The 20,545-nt window shown below is 42.0% G+C and overlaps 1 protein-coding gene across 2 annotated transcripts in view; it reads left to right on the plus strand.

Moving 5' to 3' along the window:
- Positions 1-5,974: 5,974 nt before the first annotated feature.
- The window catches only part of vldlr (very low density lipoprotein receptor), a 59,971-nt gene continuing 45,400 nt past the window's right edge, over positions 5,975-20,545 (plus strand). The window contains exons 1-2 of one of the 2 annotated variants that reach the window (XM_046066675.1): positions 5,975-6,475; positions 20,185-20,304. In XM_046066675.1, coding sequence (XP_045922631.1) covers positions 6,403-6,475; positions 20,185-20,304 — 193 coding nt within the window. In that variant the 5' untranslated portion in view covers positions 5,975-6,402. The remainder of the gene's footprint in view (positions 6,476-20,184; positions 20,305-20,545) is intronic. The other variant, XM_046066676.1, reaches the window with a different exon arrangement.

The following is a 20,545-nucleotide window of genomic DNA, read 5'->3' on the forward strand; positions in this document are numbered from 1 at the left end:
GTATTTCAGTCAAAGTTGCTCTTCTATCAGCTTGAATCAGTCGGCCCATTCTCCTCTGACCTCTAGCATCAACAAGGCATTTTCGCCCACAGGACTGGATGTTTTTCCCTTTTCACACCATTCTTTGTAAACCCTAGAAATGGTTGTGCGTGAAAATCCCAGTAACTGAGCAGATTGTGAAATACTCAGACTGTCCCGTCTGGCACCAACAACCATGCCACGCTCAAAATTGCTTAAATCACCTTTCTTTCCCATTCTGACATTCAGTTTGGAGTTCAGGAGATTGTCTTGACCAGGACCACACCCCTAAATGCATTGAAGCAACTGCCATGTGATTGGTTGATTAGATAATTGCATTAATGAGAAATTGAACAGGTGTTCCTAATAATCCTTTAGGTGAGTGTATGTGTGGCCCTGCGATGGACTGGCGACCTGTCCAGGGTGTACCCCGCCTTGCATCCGATGTCAGCTGGGATTGGCTCCAGCCCCCCCGCAACCCTGTATGGATAAGCGGCTGACGATGGATGGATGGAGAGCAGGGTATGTTGTCACACTGTCTAATATTTACTAAGCACCATCACAATGGTACAATTGTCATACCAAATGAAAGAAGGAATCCTTGGGCAGGTATTTTGTATCCATTACATCTTCATAACTTCTCTCATTATGGAGAGAGACTTTTGAATAGAGAACGTGCACTTAGGACAATTTGCCCCATTGGCAGGTAAGTGGATTATCAAACAATTACAACACTTAACTGTGAATATCGATTGTAATTTCAAATTCAAACCAGAACTAAACCACCAAGCCAAGAGAATTAAAAAAAAAAAAATCCATTCAAAAAATTCTGGCGGAGCACACATTAAGTGGCGCTACTTCTTTACTTTGAACTCTAAAATCAAACGTTTCCTGGAGTGCATATAGATGGTAATTGAATAGAATGCTGCAGATAACTTGCTTGAATCTATAACTTCTTAACAAAACAGATGTGGTGTTTTGCACACAATTGCAACTAATGTGCATTTTTGTATGAAGTACATCTGTTTCTGACATGTATTCAGAGTCACAGGTCTGGCACACAAATTGCCTGGCCTGAGGTGCAAGCACTGTGGGCCCATTTCACACATGTAAACCACATCTCCTTTAGAATACTGTTTGAAAATGGCTCCACACACGAGGCCAAAAGAGATGTCAGCTGGCATAGTAATCTAATCAGCAAGCTACTTTTCCAAATTACAATGTAGAGTCAGAATATAGTAATTTATGTCAAGATCCTTGGCTATACTTCTGATTGATTTGTTCTTCAACTTCACCTGCCTGACTGTCTTTAACATGATGCCAGGTGGTGTGCTGCCTTTCCCTGTCTTCTGTTGATAATTGCTAATCCTACTACTTTCCTTCCTGTCACGGTAAATGGGTGGTGAAGCAGGTAGTAGGTTGGAGGACCCAAATGCAGGACACGAAAGCCAGCAGGAACAGTTCAGAGAAGGGTACAATACATGTCCAAAAACACTCAGTGTGTTTGTGTCTACTAACACACTTCATGCCTACAGTTTGAGACCATATATACCCACAAGCACACACTACTTCTTAAATTGAGTCTTGTGTAGTCCAGGGATATGGCTGCTGCTGTAAACTAGGGTGTATAATATTCTATTTACAGTATCATGTATTACTGGCGTCATAGGTAATTACACAATATCACAATGTTTTTTGAGCATGTTATGTGTATATTTGTACTGGGGAAAGTTGTCACATGTGACGACATTCCCCGAAGTCATTGAGACAACTTGCCCCGAACTCACATGTGTGCTAATGTTGGCTAAATCTCTAGGTTAGCTCAACATAGCACTTCAGCTGAAGTATCAAAAGACATGTTATTGTCTACTCCACTTTGTGCAAAGCTATAATTTTGAACATTCATACCTAACAAAGTTGTATCGCATAAAATGTAAAGAGCAAAAGTTTTACTTTTGAAGCAACAAAAACAAGACAATTGTGCTCACCTCACTTCTCAATCTCAAGCATTCCTCTCAAACAAAAGGAACAGCTTGTCACTCCATCCGGCAATGCCTCACGTCTTGCTGTACAACTAGATATACCAGTATACACCACAGGAGGTAGGTGCACATGTTTGATCACAACATACTACACTGGACACACCAGCAGTCTGACTTCAGCTCTGAGACGGACTGGCATTGGGGCTCCCTGACCCATGGGCCCATGAAGAACGACTCTTCATCCTCACACTCAAGCTCTAGAGAAAACCCCTCGGTCCGAGCGTCTACTGGCAGCAGAGGCTCTGTCAGAGCTACCCCCAGGAGGTTAAACCACCAAAAACTACGACAGGAAGCTTGACCAGAAATTGATTTGATGATCAGCAGACACTCTGAGTTGAGGTATCAAATTGGTATGGGGCAAGAAAAAGGTGCGTCCCTACAGCGGAAGCAGGTAGAAGTGTCAGGAAACAACAGGTAATAAATACCAGGTGTGCCAGCTGATTGCTCAGTGGCTCAGTAACACACATCATCACATGTCAACACCCACTGCTCTCATTGCCATGTAAACAATTTCAGTTCCTTTTGAGCTTTTAGACCACTGATCAGAGGTTTATACCTGCTAATGGCAGATGCTTCTTTAACAACTAGGATGCCAGTAAATTAGAGATCATAGTGAATACTTTGCGTTGTTTACCCAAGAAGAAGCAACCCAAGAAGTTGGAATTTCCCAAATGAGAATGATCAGCTTTTAGAGTCGCTGTCTGTGGTGCTGAACAGCATGAGCTCGCAGCATGTATCCAAACTGATCGCCACAGTGTAATAAAATGAATGACTGGATTAGCAAACTGATTGATATCTTCCCAGCTATCAATTTTGTAACATTTTTTTATGTTTCTTTTTATTTCCACTGTCACCTTGCTTCTTATTTCTGACAGTGTGGAACGTCAAACCAGCCACACCTTCCATCTGCTTTTACTCAACATGAAAGGAGGACACCTCAAGGGATGACAAGTTTGCGGTTGCTTTTTCAGTTATTCAAGTGAAATATATTACTTTTATAAAATTCAGTGTTGTGGATTCAATAATAATTTTCCGCAAGGTTTCGGCTCATTTTGGATAAGATGAATCATTTAAGTGTGGTATTAAATCACAGCAGGACCTCCTCCTCCTTCTCTGCCACCTTCTCTAAGGGCTAAGTAGAGAAAATAAAAATCCTTAAGAGTGGACAGGCTGCTCTCCTTCACAGAGAGATAAAGAAGCTCCCCCTTTGGCAACAAACCTCTTCAGAAACCTGGCCCAGATCTCGGCATGATTAAATATCTGCTTTCAGCCAGTGGTCCCCGCAGCTTCCTGGTGAGATGAGGATAAAGCTGTTTGGTCTGAGGATGCGTTGATATCTTCAGGCTGTGTGCAATTCTCTGCCTCATAAATGTCGTTTCTCTGCTGGATTTTAACATACAGAATCCTATTTTTCCAAGATGAGATAAAAATGATAAACTTAAATGCCACCGGGGCCTGGTTTTATAAACCATCTGTAGCAGAGTTCCTTCAGTTTGTATTATTTTTTGCTTCTATATAACCAACTGTAAAACTGCTGTTTCACTGCACCGCTGGGCATTTAAATGTGTCCAAGTAATTACATGCAAGGCCTTATACCTAATACATGTTACACTGGTCCTTTGCATATGGCTATTGTATTTCAAAAGACAGGATCACCTCGGCTAGCTACATAATACAGTCATACTTAGAAACCATTATAATCTATAACATTATGTACTGGGAATATCGCTGCTGTGGATCTTTATTGTGGTCGCAAATTTCTGGAAATGTAAGGAAGTCAATTGCTGGCGCATCTTACATGAAAAACCAACTTCCTCTTCTGTTCCCACATGATATTTATACTGGACAACCGCCACAACATTTACAGGTTAACATGCATGTGGGGGAAAGTGGCTTAAATGGAGCCATCTGAGTGACATCTATCTGCCATGTTTAATTAGAGAGTTTTGACAGCTTTTCAGAAGCAATCAGCTTGCAGCCACCTCACACTGGTTAGTCACATGGTGGCAGCACAGGGTTCTTTATGTGAAAGCATTTTTTAACCAAGGTATCTGTGCTCTTCCATAGCCCATTTTTTGCCTTGACGTCACAGCCCAGGTGCCTCGTTTCAGCCCAAGTCCCTTTACGGTTAGCCATAAGCCAGTCTTTTGTTGGTCTTGGTGCAAAATAAATCTAAAACCGAATCTAAATCTGTGTTTCATAAAGATGTCCATTCAAACGACATTAGCACTGCTACTTTACACAGTTGTGAACTCCTGTCTCATTGTTTAATAAACCACTTCGCAGTGTTTTGGTGTCTGATAAACTTTCAAACTCATGGATTTATGACTCAAGCTGGTATGGCTGGATTGGATTTCACTGTCTCGTGGTTGCCTGTAGCAACACACACACACACACACTCACACACACACACACACACACACACACACCAACTCACTGATGTTAATGATGTTAAATCCAATTAATAATAACAGATTTGTTGATCACTAAATTGTGATCAACAACCCCCCCAGCAAATATATTGTGACCATTTTCTGCCATGTTAAAATAAAAACTCTACTGATTCATGAAAGCTCTAATTCTTTTCTACCAGTTTTATGGCTAATTAGTAATTAAGTAAATACGAAGTAAAATACGAAGAGCTGATGGATTTTTGGAGAAAAAAATCTTCACTGAGGAGCCAGCAAATAATGATTTTCCACGGTTGTATTTCATAAAAGACTGGATTTCCAACCTTTAGCTCTGCAGTCGATGTGTGTGTGTGTGTGTTAGTGTGTGTTTGAAGGTGAAAGAGATACTGACAGTCAGAGAGAGACAAGAGACAATTCATCATACAGAAATGTACAGTGGGTTTTTTGTGGGTTTTTTTCAGGGAAAATGTAAAAATCTGGGGCAGAATGAGCCTTGGGGTGTATCAGCAGCCATCACTGAAGACGAAGGTTCAATCCTCTGATAAGGACTCGGAGAGCCTATGAAACCTGGCAGCACGCAGCCCTCTGGAAAATCCAAAGGCCTGGTGATCAAAATGGGGAGAAATAGTATCAGACAGACAGAGGGAAGAAAATGTAAGAGCTGGGTTTGGTTCCAGGATTTGGTATTTACTCTTTGAAAAATGAGACATCTGCTCATACAAAATGATCGGCAATAAAACCAAAACCAAACATATGGTGCTTTTGAAGCTTTTATTTTAGCTGCTAAGATGATAACACATTTGATCTTCTATAATGTTGACATATTGAATGATGAGCTGAGGTAATTGTCAGTTTTCCTGTTTGGATAACATACATCGCACCTCTTAATAGAGAGACAGATATTAAAGGCAGTTTTGCCATTTCCCAAGTCCTGTTTGACATTAAAGTCAAAGAATCTTGGGAGATGCATGGGCCTGACATGTGCCAGTGCCCTGCAATTCCCACTTGGGGTCACAGTGGCCACTGTTTAGCAGAAACACAGGCTACTTAGGTTCAGATTTAAATTGAGGATATTTCAGTTTAGTAAGAAAGTGAAGTAATAAAAAAGTACAGGGTATTGGGGGGAGGTACTTTGTACTGGAGGAGCTACAGGAGTGTGGTTAAAGTTTAGAGATTTTCATTTGATAAACTCCCCCTTGCTGAAGGTGAAGGAGTGATTGGCTAGAATGAAAATCTGTCATTGGGCCTACATAGGTTAATCATAGTTTTCCAATCTGGTTAAGCTACCTTTTTTTCTTTTACTGATTAGGCCATCTATAACCAGTTTTGCCCGACAATGTTTTCATACATAATTTCTCTGAATGTAAATAAAAACGACTTTATTATTTTAGGCCTAATTATTTCATGCGGATAGTGAAGGGTTAACAATGTGCAAAAGACAGTCTGAAGGAGGGGGAATATCCTCCTCAGCTGTGACAGGCTCTGTGTAGCAGCACTAACACACCGGTCACCGGGGCCGCTCGTTACCATCAATTTCAGGAAATGGATTTCAGCACGAGAGGAGCGATCGGGAGCCCGAACGCCCCCCACGGCGCGTGGTTGTAGGAAGAGATCAAAAGGCGCGTGGTCGGCGCGTCTGCCGCCTCCGTTTTATTCTCACAGCTCCTCGCCGGGTACAGTTCTCTGCAGCGCGTGCTGCTGATCGGTCGGCAGCGTCGTCAGGAGAGCGGCCGTTCTGTTCCGTGCTGTGTTGTGGATGAGCGCGCCTGTTTGTTGCGTGTGTATGTGTGGTTTGCGCGTGAACCGGATAAATCAAAGGCCAAGCAGGCCAGCGCGAGCAAGCAAGAAAGGCAGGCAGGCAGGCGAGCAGTCAGTCAGGGCAGAGAGAGGCAGCCCGCGAGCGCTCAGCTAGCAACCGTACGCTGCGAGAGATGGTCACGTCCACACCGGGGATCCTCCTGCTGCCGATGCTAATGTGTCTCCAGCACTGCATCAACGTCAACGGTAAGTCTCGAGTCCGCAGTGTATGCGTTTGCTGTGTGTGTGTGCGTGTTGGGAGTCACTGTGCAGGGAAACGCGCACAGTGCGCGGTGAGGTTAGCTAAGATTACCTTACTGTACACCTGTCTTGGCTGCTCCTTGAAGGAGTGGCCGTGTTTGGCTACACCATGGGCTTGTCAACCTCGCGCTTCTTCTGAGTAAAGAGAGCCCCTTACATTACGCCTTGTATGGGCTAAAAGCGATACATCTGCTGTGTGTGTGTGTGTGTGTGTGTGTGTGTGTGTGTCCTGTTAATTGTCTTTCATTTAGCTTGGGTGTCTTCGCTCTGTTTTTGGAAATGAAAGTGGGGGGGATGGAGAGGCCCGTTAGTTTAGGAGTTGTGTTGCCTGCTCATTCATGGCCATTGAGCCCGGCGGTCATTGAATTGTTACCCTGAAAACACGCAGCCCTTACGAATAAAACCACCTGCTTCTTGGACTGTGTTGGCGTCTATGCGTGTCCTCATTTCTCATTCACTTCCACTGTGGGATTCTCCTCTGCCATCACCCCCCCCCCCCCCGAGCTTGGTAATTTATTTATTTATTCCTGAAGTGGAAGCCGGGAGCGGGATGGCAGGGGGAAATTAGAAAGAGGATTGCTGTGGATTGATACGGAGCGATACATTTGACAGCAGTGGTAGTGAGCAGCACCGCAGTCCCGGTGGGGGAGCGGACACAGAGGGAGAGGAGTGACCGCGGCCAATTACCGACCGCAGGTGAGCCCGATGAGGGCTTAATGAGCAGAGTGGCCAAGGTTAAGTTGTCGCTACCAACTGGTGGTTACTGTAGAGCAGTTGGCACTAGTACTGCAATTATCAATAATTTCCTTATTTTAATTAGTTAATCTAGCAATCTTGTGCGTTTTATAGCTGGGGCAGCCAGTTTATTTCAGAAATTGTTGTATTTGTTTCTCTATCCCCCCCCCAGTTGTCCAATGGCGGCTAACCCCTTACATACCACTGACTACCAAACACACCTTTGTTTGCCAAAGACATGGTTTGGATTGACTGCATATAAAGAGGCATTTCGTGGTCAGGTTAAATTGTAACTTGAGCTACTATGCACTCACCTCTTTTATAGGTTGCTAAAAAGAACAATCTGATGAGTGTATTACATACCGTAAAACCTTGAATAATAGCCCGATCCTTTTATTTGCTAAAATCACTGAATTGATCATACGTTTAAACATTAATGTTTGTATTAACGATCTAAGCAGCTAAAACGGCGACCCCGTGGTGTTTAAGAGGTTTTATACATCCAAAGAACTTCTATAAAAACCAGACCAGGTGTCTAATGGCGACCTGCGTTTGTTCGTCAATGTGTTCTCACACCAGGCCAGTAAAGGAGATAGGCGGCTATTTGGGACTCGGCTATTAATTTAAGTTTTACGGTAATTTATTTTATGGGCTGACTGAAATGTTTTGCGCTCTTGGAGAATTGCAGGTCCTTTATAAATTTTATGAGGGGGTTAGATTAACTCAATCGGCCATAGGTAGCTATATCACAGGGGATGGGCAAACTATGGCCCACGGGCCAACTGTGGCTCCTGCCCGATTATTTAAATGGCCGCTGTGAGTATTGCTTGAGTTTTTGCACTGTAACCTACTGTGGCCTAGAATTTTTGATTTACCAGTCAGTGAAAATGTTTACCTCAGTTGACTTAACATGGCAAAACCAAAAAGACAAAAGATAGTGAGCGAAAGCTGGAAATTTCTGAATTTGGCCTGTGGCCCACAGTCAAGTGTCTATGTAGTGTATTTACACACAAGCAAGGATCATGAACAGGCTTCTGTGTAACAACAATGTTGGCAAAAAGCAACATCAGTTACACATTATTTAGTTGGCTTAAAATCAGGCTCAACTTTCTCTTTATGTCCCTCAATATTACATTAGTCAGACTCTTCCACAGCTTGATGGAGTAGCCACCCAACACGCTAACGCCAAGTTCAATAGGCAATCCATCAAAATAAACAGTAAAACAAGGCAAAATTTACATCTTTAGAGTTTGAAGTCTGCTCACAGACGGCCTGTAATGACTCTTGAGCTTGAATCGTTACTGGCCCTCAATGAAAGTAGTCTGTAGTAAAATGCAGTCATCAAAAACTTAAAACTATTGTGTTTTTTTTTTTTATTCATGATCAATTTTATTTCTAACACAATATAGCTTATCACTCAAAAACAAATGCATAATCACAAAACGTAACTTTGGCATAATTTGATTAATGCAGTTTCTTATCATTTCAGCACTAGTTCGTAGGCAGGCTAATTTGATAAACGGCTCAAAGAGGCAGAGTGAGCTGTTTAGCTCTTTGTGTGTCTTTCACAGTCTCTTGAATTCCTACCTACTGTGGAAAATGGCCTTTGGGGTGAATCAAAAGTGTGTGTGTGTGTGTGAACACAAACTCCCAAATCTACAGCCACCACCCCCTCCTCACACTCGGCACCAAACACGCACACACAGATTGTGTACATCTATTTGAACAAGACGTCACGCAAATTAGGTAGCGGCAAGAGCAACAACGCTGGCCTGATTTTTAAAAAAGGATTGATTTATTTTTTTTCTCCATGGTTACTGTTATACCATGCTAGACTCAGATCCTCAGCTGTATGGGGGGTGGCTGTGTGAGGGTGCGCTTGGTTCTTGAAGTGGGCGGGGTGGAGGACAGAGGGAGGAGGAGTACACTGCAACCATTTCTGTTACTGGGGAAAATTTCATTACCATGACCTCCAGTGTGACAGCATTTATATAGACCACAATGATCTATTTTGGGAGGTAGATGGTTCATTGCAGCTCCACACACAATCTACCCTTTCAAATCCATAGAATACGAGAGTGGTATTTCAAGCGTATGCCTTCAGTTATCAAGATAATTGGCTCTATAGGTTTAATATGGGCATTTTGATCAGCACACTTGCATCAGAAAAATCAACAAACCCGATTTCAAAAATGAACTTGAATAGTAATTTTGTGATGTAGTAGCCTAGTAAATGGTGGTAGTGTTGAGAAGTCACATTATTTAGGTGTGAACTCTTCAAATGGTATTCTGCAGCCACAGGAGATATGTTGCTGCCTCCAGCCCTCAAATCCTTTTGTGTTCTGACTCAGTCATCGTGAACTAATCTTGAGGTCATTTGTGCAAAACAGCAACAAAAATAGGCACACAAAGGATTTTGAAGGGGTAGAAGCAGTGACATTTTTCATAACTTGACAAAACGGTGGTGAGAGAGTTTAGATTTCAAATGTCAGCTAAAAACTCTGACACAGCAGGGAAATGGAGAATACCCGACTGGCTTGTATACTTCAGGTTACTATTGAAGTCTGTTGTTGTGCTGATTTAGATCAAAGCGCAGGGTATGCAGTTTTCCAGACAGCAAGTCAATGGGTTTCTGTAGAGACACTGAAGTAGTAACTCAAGAGAATACACCCTTAAAGGAGTATCATTCCCTGCAACTTGGGTTCTTGGTTATTGCACCACATTAACTAGATCTCAAGTTTACTTTACACTACAGCCAACGCTTCTGAATCATGTTGCTGTTTCATATTTAGATGTATTTTTGCTCCTGTTCAAGGTATCTGTTGGTTTCCATTTAATTCAGTACAGGGTGCCCCCCAGGAAATCGCTTAGTGGAGGTGGTAAGTGCTCTCAAAGTGGCAAAGATACATTAACATCATTAAGTAATGCTGAACAGACACTTCAAATCAGTCTACTCTTAATCTGCATTACCACCCAACAATAATGTAACTTTGGCAAAAACATTATGCAGAATTGATGTTAAATGCTCATGGTCTATAATAATGAACTTAGAGTCTGTGTTGTGATATGCAAGCCAATTGCTGCCTTGAAATGTTAGAAAAATGCATCCAAAAATCTGCAACTCCACAGCATGTATACATGATTTGTACTCTGAGCTCAGTCTTGCAAACACACAGGCCTATTGAGGGAAATGTCAGTAATTTTGGGATGGACAGATATGCTTTTTTCCGGGCCGATACTGATTATTAGTAACCAATTAGACGTGTGTGTATTCTTGGTGTCAAATTTAGAATAACACAAACTCCAACACAACTTTGAAAATAACAAGATTAAAGTTAATTGTCATGTTCATTGTTCATAAATAGTAAATTTAAATGAATTGGATATCCATCCCAGAGATGGACTTGTTAACTATGAGTGATAAATTATCATAAACTTTGTCTTTACCTGCTGCAATTTATATTGTATTAATTTTATATTGTTAGGATTTTATTGATACACTCATTGGTTCTGTTCTTTATCTATACTCCTATTGGTTTTTCATTACTTAATAATTGCCTTTTAAAAATGTTTAATAAGGAATATGTTAAACTATATTCCTGACCTCAAAATAGTTTAGAAAGAAGAGCGCAGACATCGGTATTAGTCCATCCTCATATCATCCTCCCCTCTTCTGCTGCTGGTAGAGAGGAGCTGGATTGTCAAGCAGTTGAGTTTGCAAGGAGTTGCTAAATTTTAAGGTACGTAGCATCTCAGCTAAACAAAGATCTCATTTTAGCTTTTTTATAACAAGCTATTAGCCAAGCTAGCGGTGGATGAGACAGAGCAGATTATATCGCTTTGTACACGTTCCTGCTTGTTGTACTGATGCCGTAACAGCCTTTTACTAGTACTGCTGGTTTTGCTGCACTTATTGTAACTGGCGTAATTAGGGTCAACTTGTGTAAGCTACACTGATCTCCTCCGCTGTTCCTACCGTGTGTGCGCAGAGCTCTGCTGAGACAGGAGGGGAAGGGCTGCAGCGTGATGGCTCGCTCCTTCTATTTACTACTTCTACACCATGTTCAGTGTTTGGTTACAAGTCAAGAGCAATAGCCTATCAGCTAGTACTATGGGCAGGACATTGCTCCAGCGCACAGAGTGGGGAGTACAGATGGAGAGAAGCGGCTGCATCAGATATCATCACACATTCACTTATTATATCGGCTATCTATTTTTAAAATGACCGATGCAGATTATTGGAAAAATGCTGAATATTGGCCAGGCTGATTTTTGGTCAACCCCTACTTTTCAGTTATTTTAAATCTTCACTTGTTTCTTAAATTGGGTGTATATTCAATAATAACTTAATTAAATATAGCTCCTTTCACGAGACCCAAGGAATCTTTACACATAACTGCAGAGACTGAACAATAAGTTATTTAGGGTTAAATGCCTTTGTAAAGAGGTGGGTTTTTAGAAGGTTTTTGAAAGAGTCCAGAGAGGGAGCATTGTGGATCTCTGTGGGGATGAGTTCCAGAGGGTGGGGGCTGTGACGCCGAAGGCTCTGTCCCCAGAAGTCTGCAGTCTGGTGTGGGGGACGGAGAGCAGGCCCTTGTCGGTGGACCACAGGTTCCGGGAGGTGGTGTAGGGATAGAAAAGGTCCAGTAAGTACAAGCAGTGGCATGGAGGGAGATTTTAGGTGAGGAGTAGGATTTTGTAGTTGATGCGGAATTTGACCAGGAGCCAGTGAAGCTGAGGATTGGGGTGATGTGCTGCCACGGCCTACTTCGTGTGAGAACCCTGGCAGCTGAGTTCTAGACATATTGTAGCCTGTCCAGGACCTTGCTGGGTACCCCATACAGGACACCATTACAGTAGTCTAAGCAGGAGGTGGTGGAGGCATGGATGAGTGACTCTGCCACAGAGTCTGAGAGTGATCAAAGTCTGGAGATATTTTTATGGTGGTAGAAAGCAGTTTTGGTAATGAGTTTGACATGTGACTGGAAGGAAAGGGTGGAGTCCAAAATGACACCAAGGTTGTGGACTTTGTGGGATGGGGAGATGGAGTAACCATCCACTTTAAGGAGTAAATCACCTACCCTCTGTAGCAGCGGCTTGGGAGCCACTACCATTAGCTCTGTTTTGCTGCTGTTTAGCTCGAGTAGATTGGATGACATCCAGGTTTTTATTTCATTCAGACAGTGTCAACAAGTGACAGAGGGGGAAGCCGAGTGGATGGTTTGGTGCTGATATACAGCTGTGTGTCATCAGCATAGCAGTGGAAACTGAGACCATGGTGACGTATTATCTGACCGAGGGGGAGCATGTAAATCTTGTTTGACTGAGACCGAGGGGGGGGGGGGGGGGGGGGGGGGGGGGGGGGGGGGGGAGCTATAGTCTCTAAAGGTGATGAACCTGTTCCCTATTGGAGAGAGATGACTGGAGCCAGGAGACTGCTGAACCGGTGAGGCCAACACATTCAAAAAGAGGGCTGAGAAGGACAGTGAGAAACTGTCAAAGGCTGCTGAGAGATCTAGAAGAATGAGGATACTATGTCCAGAATCAGCAGCAATGAGAAGGTCATTATTTTGATGAGGGCGGTCTCAGTGCTGTGATGTGCTCTTAAAGCCAGATTGAATGGGTTCATAGAGATCATAGTGGTAGTATTCAGGGAACAACAGGTGTTTATTTCATGAGTGTGTCTTTTTTTTTTTTTTTTAAAGAAATACTTAAGTTTAGTGTTCTATAATCCACATTTCCCCTGAATGTCTCTCTACTAAATCCTCTTGTTAATATTGACTTGATTATTTAGACCGCCAACAGTTGAGCATTTTCCCAGATTTGTTTCATCAGGCTTCTCTTAGCTAAATCAAAAGTTAAACATGTTTATGAAACAGCACATTTCATAAACATTTCATTTAAAAGTATAGCTTTGGCGCTGAAACTCAGGAAACTATAGCTGTTCATGTAAATTACAAAAACAAACATGGGTGAACATGGATGGCTGGATGAATAGATGGGGTGGGGAGCAAAAGGAACTGCCAGAAAAGTTGACTGATGTTTGTCTCTCCCTGCGGGCGAGTAGATCAGTTATCCTGGCTCTTCACGTATTTTTAATGGCCCGGGGAGGGGGGGGGGGGTATATTTCTCGAATATAAATTGTAATTAATTCAAGCAACAAAGAAGCGATTTTATTTTCTTAAAACAACAAAACATTTTTGTATTCCCTGTTGGTCTTTGACACTTTGTTCACTGGGAGGCTGCTGAGTGCAGTTTTGTTGCCCAGTCCACGCTGCTCCCTGCTATCATTCCCTGCTGGGTCCTTCCGCCCCAGGCCTGAAAACCTCCAGTGCTAGAGTATTGGTGTAAACACAAATAATCCCCAGGTGCTCCGAGCTCCCACTCTGGGCACAGTCAGCTATGACCACCAGTTGCAACATTAACTGAGCTAATCAGATAGGCGAACGCCACTTAAGTAGGCTGGAGCACATTTAACTTTAAGACACCCCACAGTTACAATGTTGCATTTAGACACAGCATAGGACGTTCTCAGCTGACTTCTGATGTAGACAGAGCAACAGTCAATCTTGGCCAATCAGCTAACCTGACATAAATTTCTACTGGCCCCTGGGCCGGCAGGCCACTGCTTATGTTGAAACAAGGTTTGAGAACCCTGCTGCACCCTTAAGCTACTTCTTTGGCTGACACGTTGATTTGTTTTTGGTCAACAAAGGACTAAGCAGCCACTTATTTGCAATGGTCTCTATGATCACCCTGTCTTTCTCCAGCTCAGTCAGCATTAAATGTATGTCAGCAGCAGTGAGCAGTAGCTCAGGCTGAAGTGATGAGTCAGGATTTTTACTGTTGATGTGAACTGTTTCCTTCATGTAACAACTCATGATGATGACTGGTGTGTGCACTTCTGGCTTTATATTTTTGTGCTTTTTCAGCACAACTGGAGCATGTAGTTTAAAAGTACAAGACACTAAATACTGTGAGAGGTAACACCATGGTGAATGGGTAATTGCGTCATGGAATGACATGTAATTATAAGACATTCTTATGGAATTATGCAGGTTGTTGCCCAAGTGTGGATGTAATGGTATAAGGATTAAACATGTAAACTGAAATCTGATACACTGGATATCTCTAAAGGCAGGAGTGTGTGTGTGTGTGTGATTGTAATTTGATGTTGAACCGTTTATCCAATTGACCAAATAAACTATAGTACAGTGCAATCCTCCGATGTGGTAGTGAATTGTTGTTGTCATATCGCAGGGTTACGTTAAACAATTGTGTTTTCAGTGTTGTAGGTGAAACCAATGTCAGACACACAACAAGCACTTTGAATATTTTTATATGCATCATCAAATTCACTAATATGGATACCATTTTTAATATTGAATATTTGAAATGTTGTTCATCTTAGTCTCAAATATCCTAACCTGTCAAATTGGAACTCTAAATCATTATTAAATCAGTAACTACTAATTACGGAGTAATGGTTTAGTGGCATCTACTGGTGAGAGTTGTGATTGCAACAAATGACTCGCGCTCACCCCTCTAAAGCGTGGAGGAGAAGCTGCGGTGGTTGACACGCTCTTTTGGCTCTTATGCTAAATGATGTGTGGTCCTCTTTGTTTCTCTTCTTACTTCTAATAAACCAGACGGCGGCGGCTGCTGCTACTACTTGTTGTTCTTCTTTGTAAGTATTCAACATAGTTTGTCCGTTTGGGCTATTGCAGAAACATGGCGGCGAGACATGGTGACTTCCAGGTAAAGAGAACCTGTGGTGTATGTAGATAGAAATGGTTCATTTTAAGTTAATAAAAACATTACGGTTCATTATGTAAGGTCCCTTTTTTTTTTTTTTTTTTTATCCTCCAGGTTTTATAGGGTGAATTGTGGCATATGTGAAATGTAGATTGCTTCTGTAGATCATTGAACAGGTTCCCAATGTTTCTGGCACCATGGTGAACGTTTCATGTCTCAATTACAAATTTTTAAATTGGCCCAGTGTGTCTGGAAAGTCTGCATCACGGTACAATCATAACAAGGTGCTGGACAAGGTCCAAACTACATTATTAATGGGAAACTCTGATCAAAAGCTTTTAAAACTGTACTTCAATTAATGGCAATGATCATGATTTTTCCTGGCTCAAAATGAGTAAGAGGTGGTACCATCATGATCATGTGCACAACACATTTTGAGTTTTTTTAATAACTGAAGAAAATTTAAATATGAATAAAAATCAAGGTGTCAACATTAAATCAAATACAACATAAAAGCTAAAATGTTAATTAATACAGTTAACAAACAGAAAGTTGTTTAAAATCAAATCAAACCTCTCACAGGGGTCCTCTTGCAGTGTAGAATTCCTGAATATTGAATGTTTTTTTTTTTTTTTTCTTTCTGTAGTTTCTTTGTAACTTTCTGTAGTGGTCCCAGTAATATTTGTTCAGGCATGTCACATTACAAGCTCTGTTTGAGACTGAGAGCATGACCACAAGTACTGTCATACTGAATATCTAATAGAGGTGCATAGAGCAGCATTCACAAATGCATACTGCCTTTTGGAATGGCATTTCAAAACGCCTGCTGGCGATATAAACTATATTAAAACGCTGAACAACATGGAAAAGCGGTTTTGTTTCTTTTTTTAGTGATTATTTTTGCTGTGTGGCAAGGACATTTCCAGCGGAAACGCAATCATACACTCAAAGCACGATTTTATACATCTTTTGTTTCAATAAGTTTCTGGTACCAGGGTACATCTTTTAATAAAAAAATTGGCTATTTAAAAAAAAAAAAAAAAAAAAAGTTATTAGTGGGCCTTTGTGTTTACGCTTTGTAAATACTTTTTTTTTTTTTTTTTTTAAATAGCCAATTTTTTTATAACAGCAGTTTAACAGCTCGCTAAAGTAATGTGTTGGTGTAGGCCTGTCAAGTTTAAAATGGTATCTTGTAGCTGGAGTCTTTTTGTGGCTTAATTTAAAAAAATGTGGGATACCAAAGAAATAATGCCAGAATTAACAGATTCAACCGTACGTTACTGTACTTGACATGAAACGATGTTGTCTTCAAAAGAAAGAAGTTGTTTTCTTGGTCAGATGCTAAAGTGCGTGAGCATGCGAGCTTACAGCTGTGAGGAGCAGTGGTGCAAAACGCACATAGGCTGGCCGCCATAGTCTCTTTAATTAATGGGAAACACTGGGAGTTGTGTTCATCTCAGATTTGAAGGAAACCTAATAGTTTACAAAAACTTGCTTTATACTTGCAAAATTAGGAAATGAGTCCTTTCATGCCCCCTTTTTTACTGTGTATTTAAACTTGTTTTCATTCGCTGATGGAACCTATTTCCGTGTGTGCAATGACAAAGGATTTGAGCAACCAGTCCTCTACTATAGGCTATATGTTGCAAATTTAAGTTGACAAGAGTGTTGAAATGATGGGCTTCAATGAAGTACCTGATCATCACAAAAGTTATCAAATGACAGGTTTCAATCTTTTCAATGTGAGGATTTGTAGGGTTTTTAAATTTTTAGTGAAGGGTGGGGGGGAAATGAGCATCTGGAGGATATCGCCCTCCATATACAGGAATTTATTATGGGCAACAATATTTTATATTCTGGCATTTTTATATTTACAACACAACAAATTAATGAACCAGCATTAGTTGCAGTCCTCAGCCATGGTTGGCTTCAGCATCAGTTAGTAGTTGATGCAAATCAAACAGTTGGTTGGATCTTATCAGGAGGTAACGTGGTGAGCATGGTGAACTTTCTTACTATGTAGGGAAGCTTTCCTGAGCTGTGGAGGCGCTTGAAGAAATGTTTTGTGTTATCTGTCTGTATGTTAGTGGTTATTTGTTAGATGGGTTGATGGGCTCATGTGTCCTAATTTAAAATGTAGGTAGGCTGTGATCCATTGTGCTGATTTGAAATGGTAATGTGGATAAGAGGTCAGCATACACTCTATTCTGTGGTGTAGGTACAGCTGCTGTAGTCTTGATTGAATGGAAATCTGTTGGCTGTATTACCACCTCCCATGTTATGAAGTTTGTGGACTTGCATCATGTTTAGCCATAATTTCCTACAATACAAGGTGACAATTGTTTTGTCCGACCTACAGTCTAAAATCTAAACCTGGTCATGTTGCTGATATGATGGAGGATCCTAACGGGCCCACAGCTGCACAGTAGGACCATAGAGTTTATAACTTGGGCACAATTTCATTCATGCAGGTTTTCGCTCATGTGTTGCTGCTTCATTTAAGGCCTGAAGCTCCTCTGTTCAAATCAGATCGGTGGGGGGTGTTTCTCTCCCTTAAGGATCTGCTGACCCACTTAAAACAGTTTCATAATAGCGTTTCAGTAACTAAATGCAGCCTTTAGAGGCTTTTTCCATCCTGACAGAATAGAATTTTGGTGTAAACCCCTATAATCCTTTTGGCCCGAAAATGTGGTGTGTGTTTTTTTTTTTTCCTTTCCAGCGCAACTTCATTTCTCAGTTGCACAGCGAGTCTGCTTGATCTGTAACCTCTCCTGGGCTTCTGTCATTGCTGTGTGCTCCATTTACCACCTGGGCAGACACACAGTCCAGACCGAGGCGTCAAGGTCAGACTGTTGGTGACGATTTCAGGTCTTAAAATAACGCCAGTACAACAGACTGCACACTACACTGCAAAAACTACATTCTAGTATTCAGTCCTGAAATTTGTTTTTAAACAAATATTCAATTAACAGTCAAAACAGTACAACAAATCAATAATGAAAACCGGCATTAGTCGCAGGCCTAGTTGACCAGTCATTCATTGTTGGCCACAGCACAGTTGGCCATTAATGCAAGCCAACAGTTGGCTGGATCTTATTGGAAGGCAACATGTTGAGCATGGTGAACTTTCCTACTATGGAGGAAGCTCTTTCTGAGCTGTGGAGGTCTGCAGGTTTTTGGCACTGTTGGCTGTATAATTATCTCCTGCCATGCTGCACTCATATCAGGTGTAGCCAAGGTGACGTCTTCAATTGTTTTCAGATAAAGGCATCAAACTCAGATTGTTTAAGACCTGAAGTCGTCACAAACTCAAGTACGACGGAGCACACACTACACTGCAGAAACTCTACTTTCTAGTATGACCTTGTGGAAAGTCTGGTTTCTACTTGTAGTTTCACTTCATTCAACACGCATGAGAACACCAAGTGTTGAGCAATCTGGGAACTGAATGCAGATACACGTAGGTCGCGTGACTCTGCTCGGATGCAGTGACACTCCCTGCGCTTTCTCCCTCCTCAATTTTCTGTTAATCTTCACTCTCCTGCAACGGTTACTCTCTCTCTGCTCCAAATTAGGGCTGAATGATTTGAGGGGGAAAAAATGTAATTGCGATTTTCCTTCCACATATTGAGATTTTAATGTGGCAGATTTCATGTCGCCATTTGCCTCTTGGTGAATTAAATTCTGTCCGCTTCTGCCGCAGGTTTGATACCAGATCTATAGTGAAAGCACTAGCATAGCCACCTCCAGCAGTGTTCAGTGGCATTGGGAAGGCTTTGAAAGAGCAAGCGACTGGTTGCGTGGCCTGGTCTGCAGTCCTCATGACTACAAACTGGTTCTGAACCCTTGCTGGTAGTCCCGTTTGCCTGCGTGTCTTGTTTTTCCCCACAAACAGGGCTAAACAATGCACACTAGTAATGGAGGATCGCCATTACCTGCAACGTTAGATCAGCATCGCAAGTCACGTTTTACTGTCTACCTGGTGCCAGAGTTTCCAACAGATTGTCTCTGGTCCCTTAACTGTGACGGGTAGTTGGGTGTTGTTGTAGTGAACAGAGATGCTGACTTTGTTACTCATTTGGATGAGATTTTAGTTATAGGTGACTTCTATGTTCACCCGAAGAAGGCCTTTGATCCTCTAAAATATACCCACTCACTGCAGCGTTAACACCCTTGACTTGAGTCTCACACCGGACAGGGGCCTGTCAACCTTATGGACCTTACGAGCTTTTGGTCCTGGTCCCTTTCCCTGCAGCAACAGACCCTTTTTTTTGTTTGTTTTGATCTTTGTTCTCCAGGAGGTTCAGCCTCTCCTTGTCTCTTTTCCTCTGTGTATGTCTGTTCCTCTTTCCTATCTTAGAGTGGTGTGCTTGAGCTTTGCCTCTTGTGTGGTTGTCAGCCCTCTTTCCAGGCCTCTGTGGTGAAGAGTATGGTTGGGTGTCTACAAAATTGACATCAGATGATGTCTACAATGAAACTTCAGGATGGACGATGGCATCGTCTATCTGCTCTAATCCTAATGGAGAGGAGTCAGCCTCCTCCCAGATGCACATTGTTATGCCAACAATCTATCTGAATATTATTCTGATTGTCCATTGCACGTCTGTCTGTCCTGGAAGAAGGATCCCTCCTCTGTCCTCCTTGAGGTTTCTTCCAATTTGTTTTCCCCCGTTAGGTTTTTCCTTATCTGAATTGGCTGTGTAAGGTTTGAGGGTGTTATCTGCCCAATCATTTTGTCAAATCAAAAGTTAATGTGGTTCTACATGGTTTTGGATAAGGGGGGGGTGCTCAAACACCATCATTTGAGGAAGGTTGTCTCTCCTGTTGTGTTCATACAGCTATGTTGGTGATGCTGTTAAACTGGTGGTTGTGATGTTAGAGGAACTACAGTAAGGTACTGTTGAATTTGTGAGTAGTTGGTCATGTGGCAAGAAGAATCAATGTTATATAGAAATCCAACATGTGGAGCTGGCCTGTCTCCAGAGTGGCTCAGTGGTGACTAAAATCTGCCGGCTAGTCCTGTTTAAAACAATTTGTTTTGAAATTACAGCACTGTAGGGAACTCTGTTAGGACTAAACAAAGAGCATTATTTCTAAACAGTAAATGATAACTGAAATCACTTTTTAGTTGTCCTCATCCCCCCCCCCCCTCTGTCTCTCTGCAGGTACTAAGACAGAATGTGAGGCCAGCCAGTTTCAGTGTGGAAACGGTCGCTGCATCCCGTCCGTCTGGCAGTGTGATGGAGACGAGGACTGCACCGACGGCAGTGATGAGAACTCCTGTGGTGAGATGGCACGCGTGCACACACAGTAAAGTGTTTGCCCCCCTTCCTGATTTCTTTTGTTTTTGCATGGTTTTTCACAGTAAAATGTTTCAGATCAAGCAGATGGAAATATTGGACAAAGATATCACAAGTAAACACACAATGCAGTTTTTAAATTAGTGTTTTTTTATTAAGGGGGAAGAAAATCCAAACCTACATGGCCCTGTGAAAAAGTGATTGCCCCCCCCCCCCCCCCCCCCAC

The sequence above is a fragment of the Micropterus dolomieu genome, linkage group LG13, assembly GCF_021292245.1.
Source record: "Micropterus dolomieu isolate WLL.071019.BEF.003 ecotype Adirondacks linkage group LG13, ASM2129224v1, whole genome shotgun sequence".
Taxonomy (NCBI): domain Eukaryota; kingdom Metazoa; phylum Chordata; class Actinopteri; order Centrarchiformes; family Centrarchidae; genus Micropterus; species Micropterus dolomieu.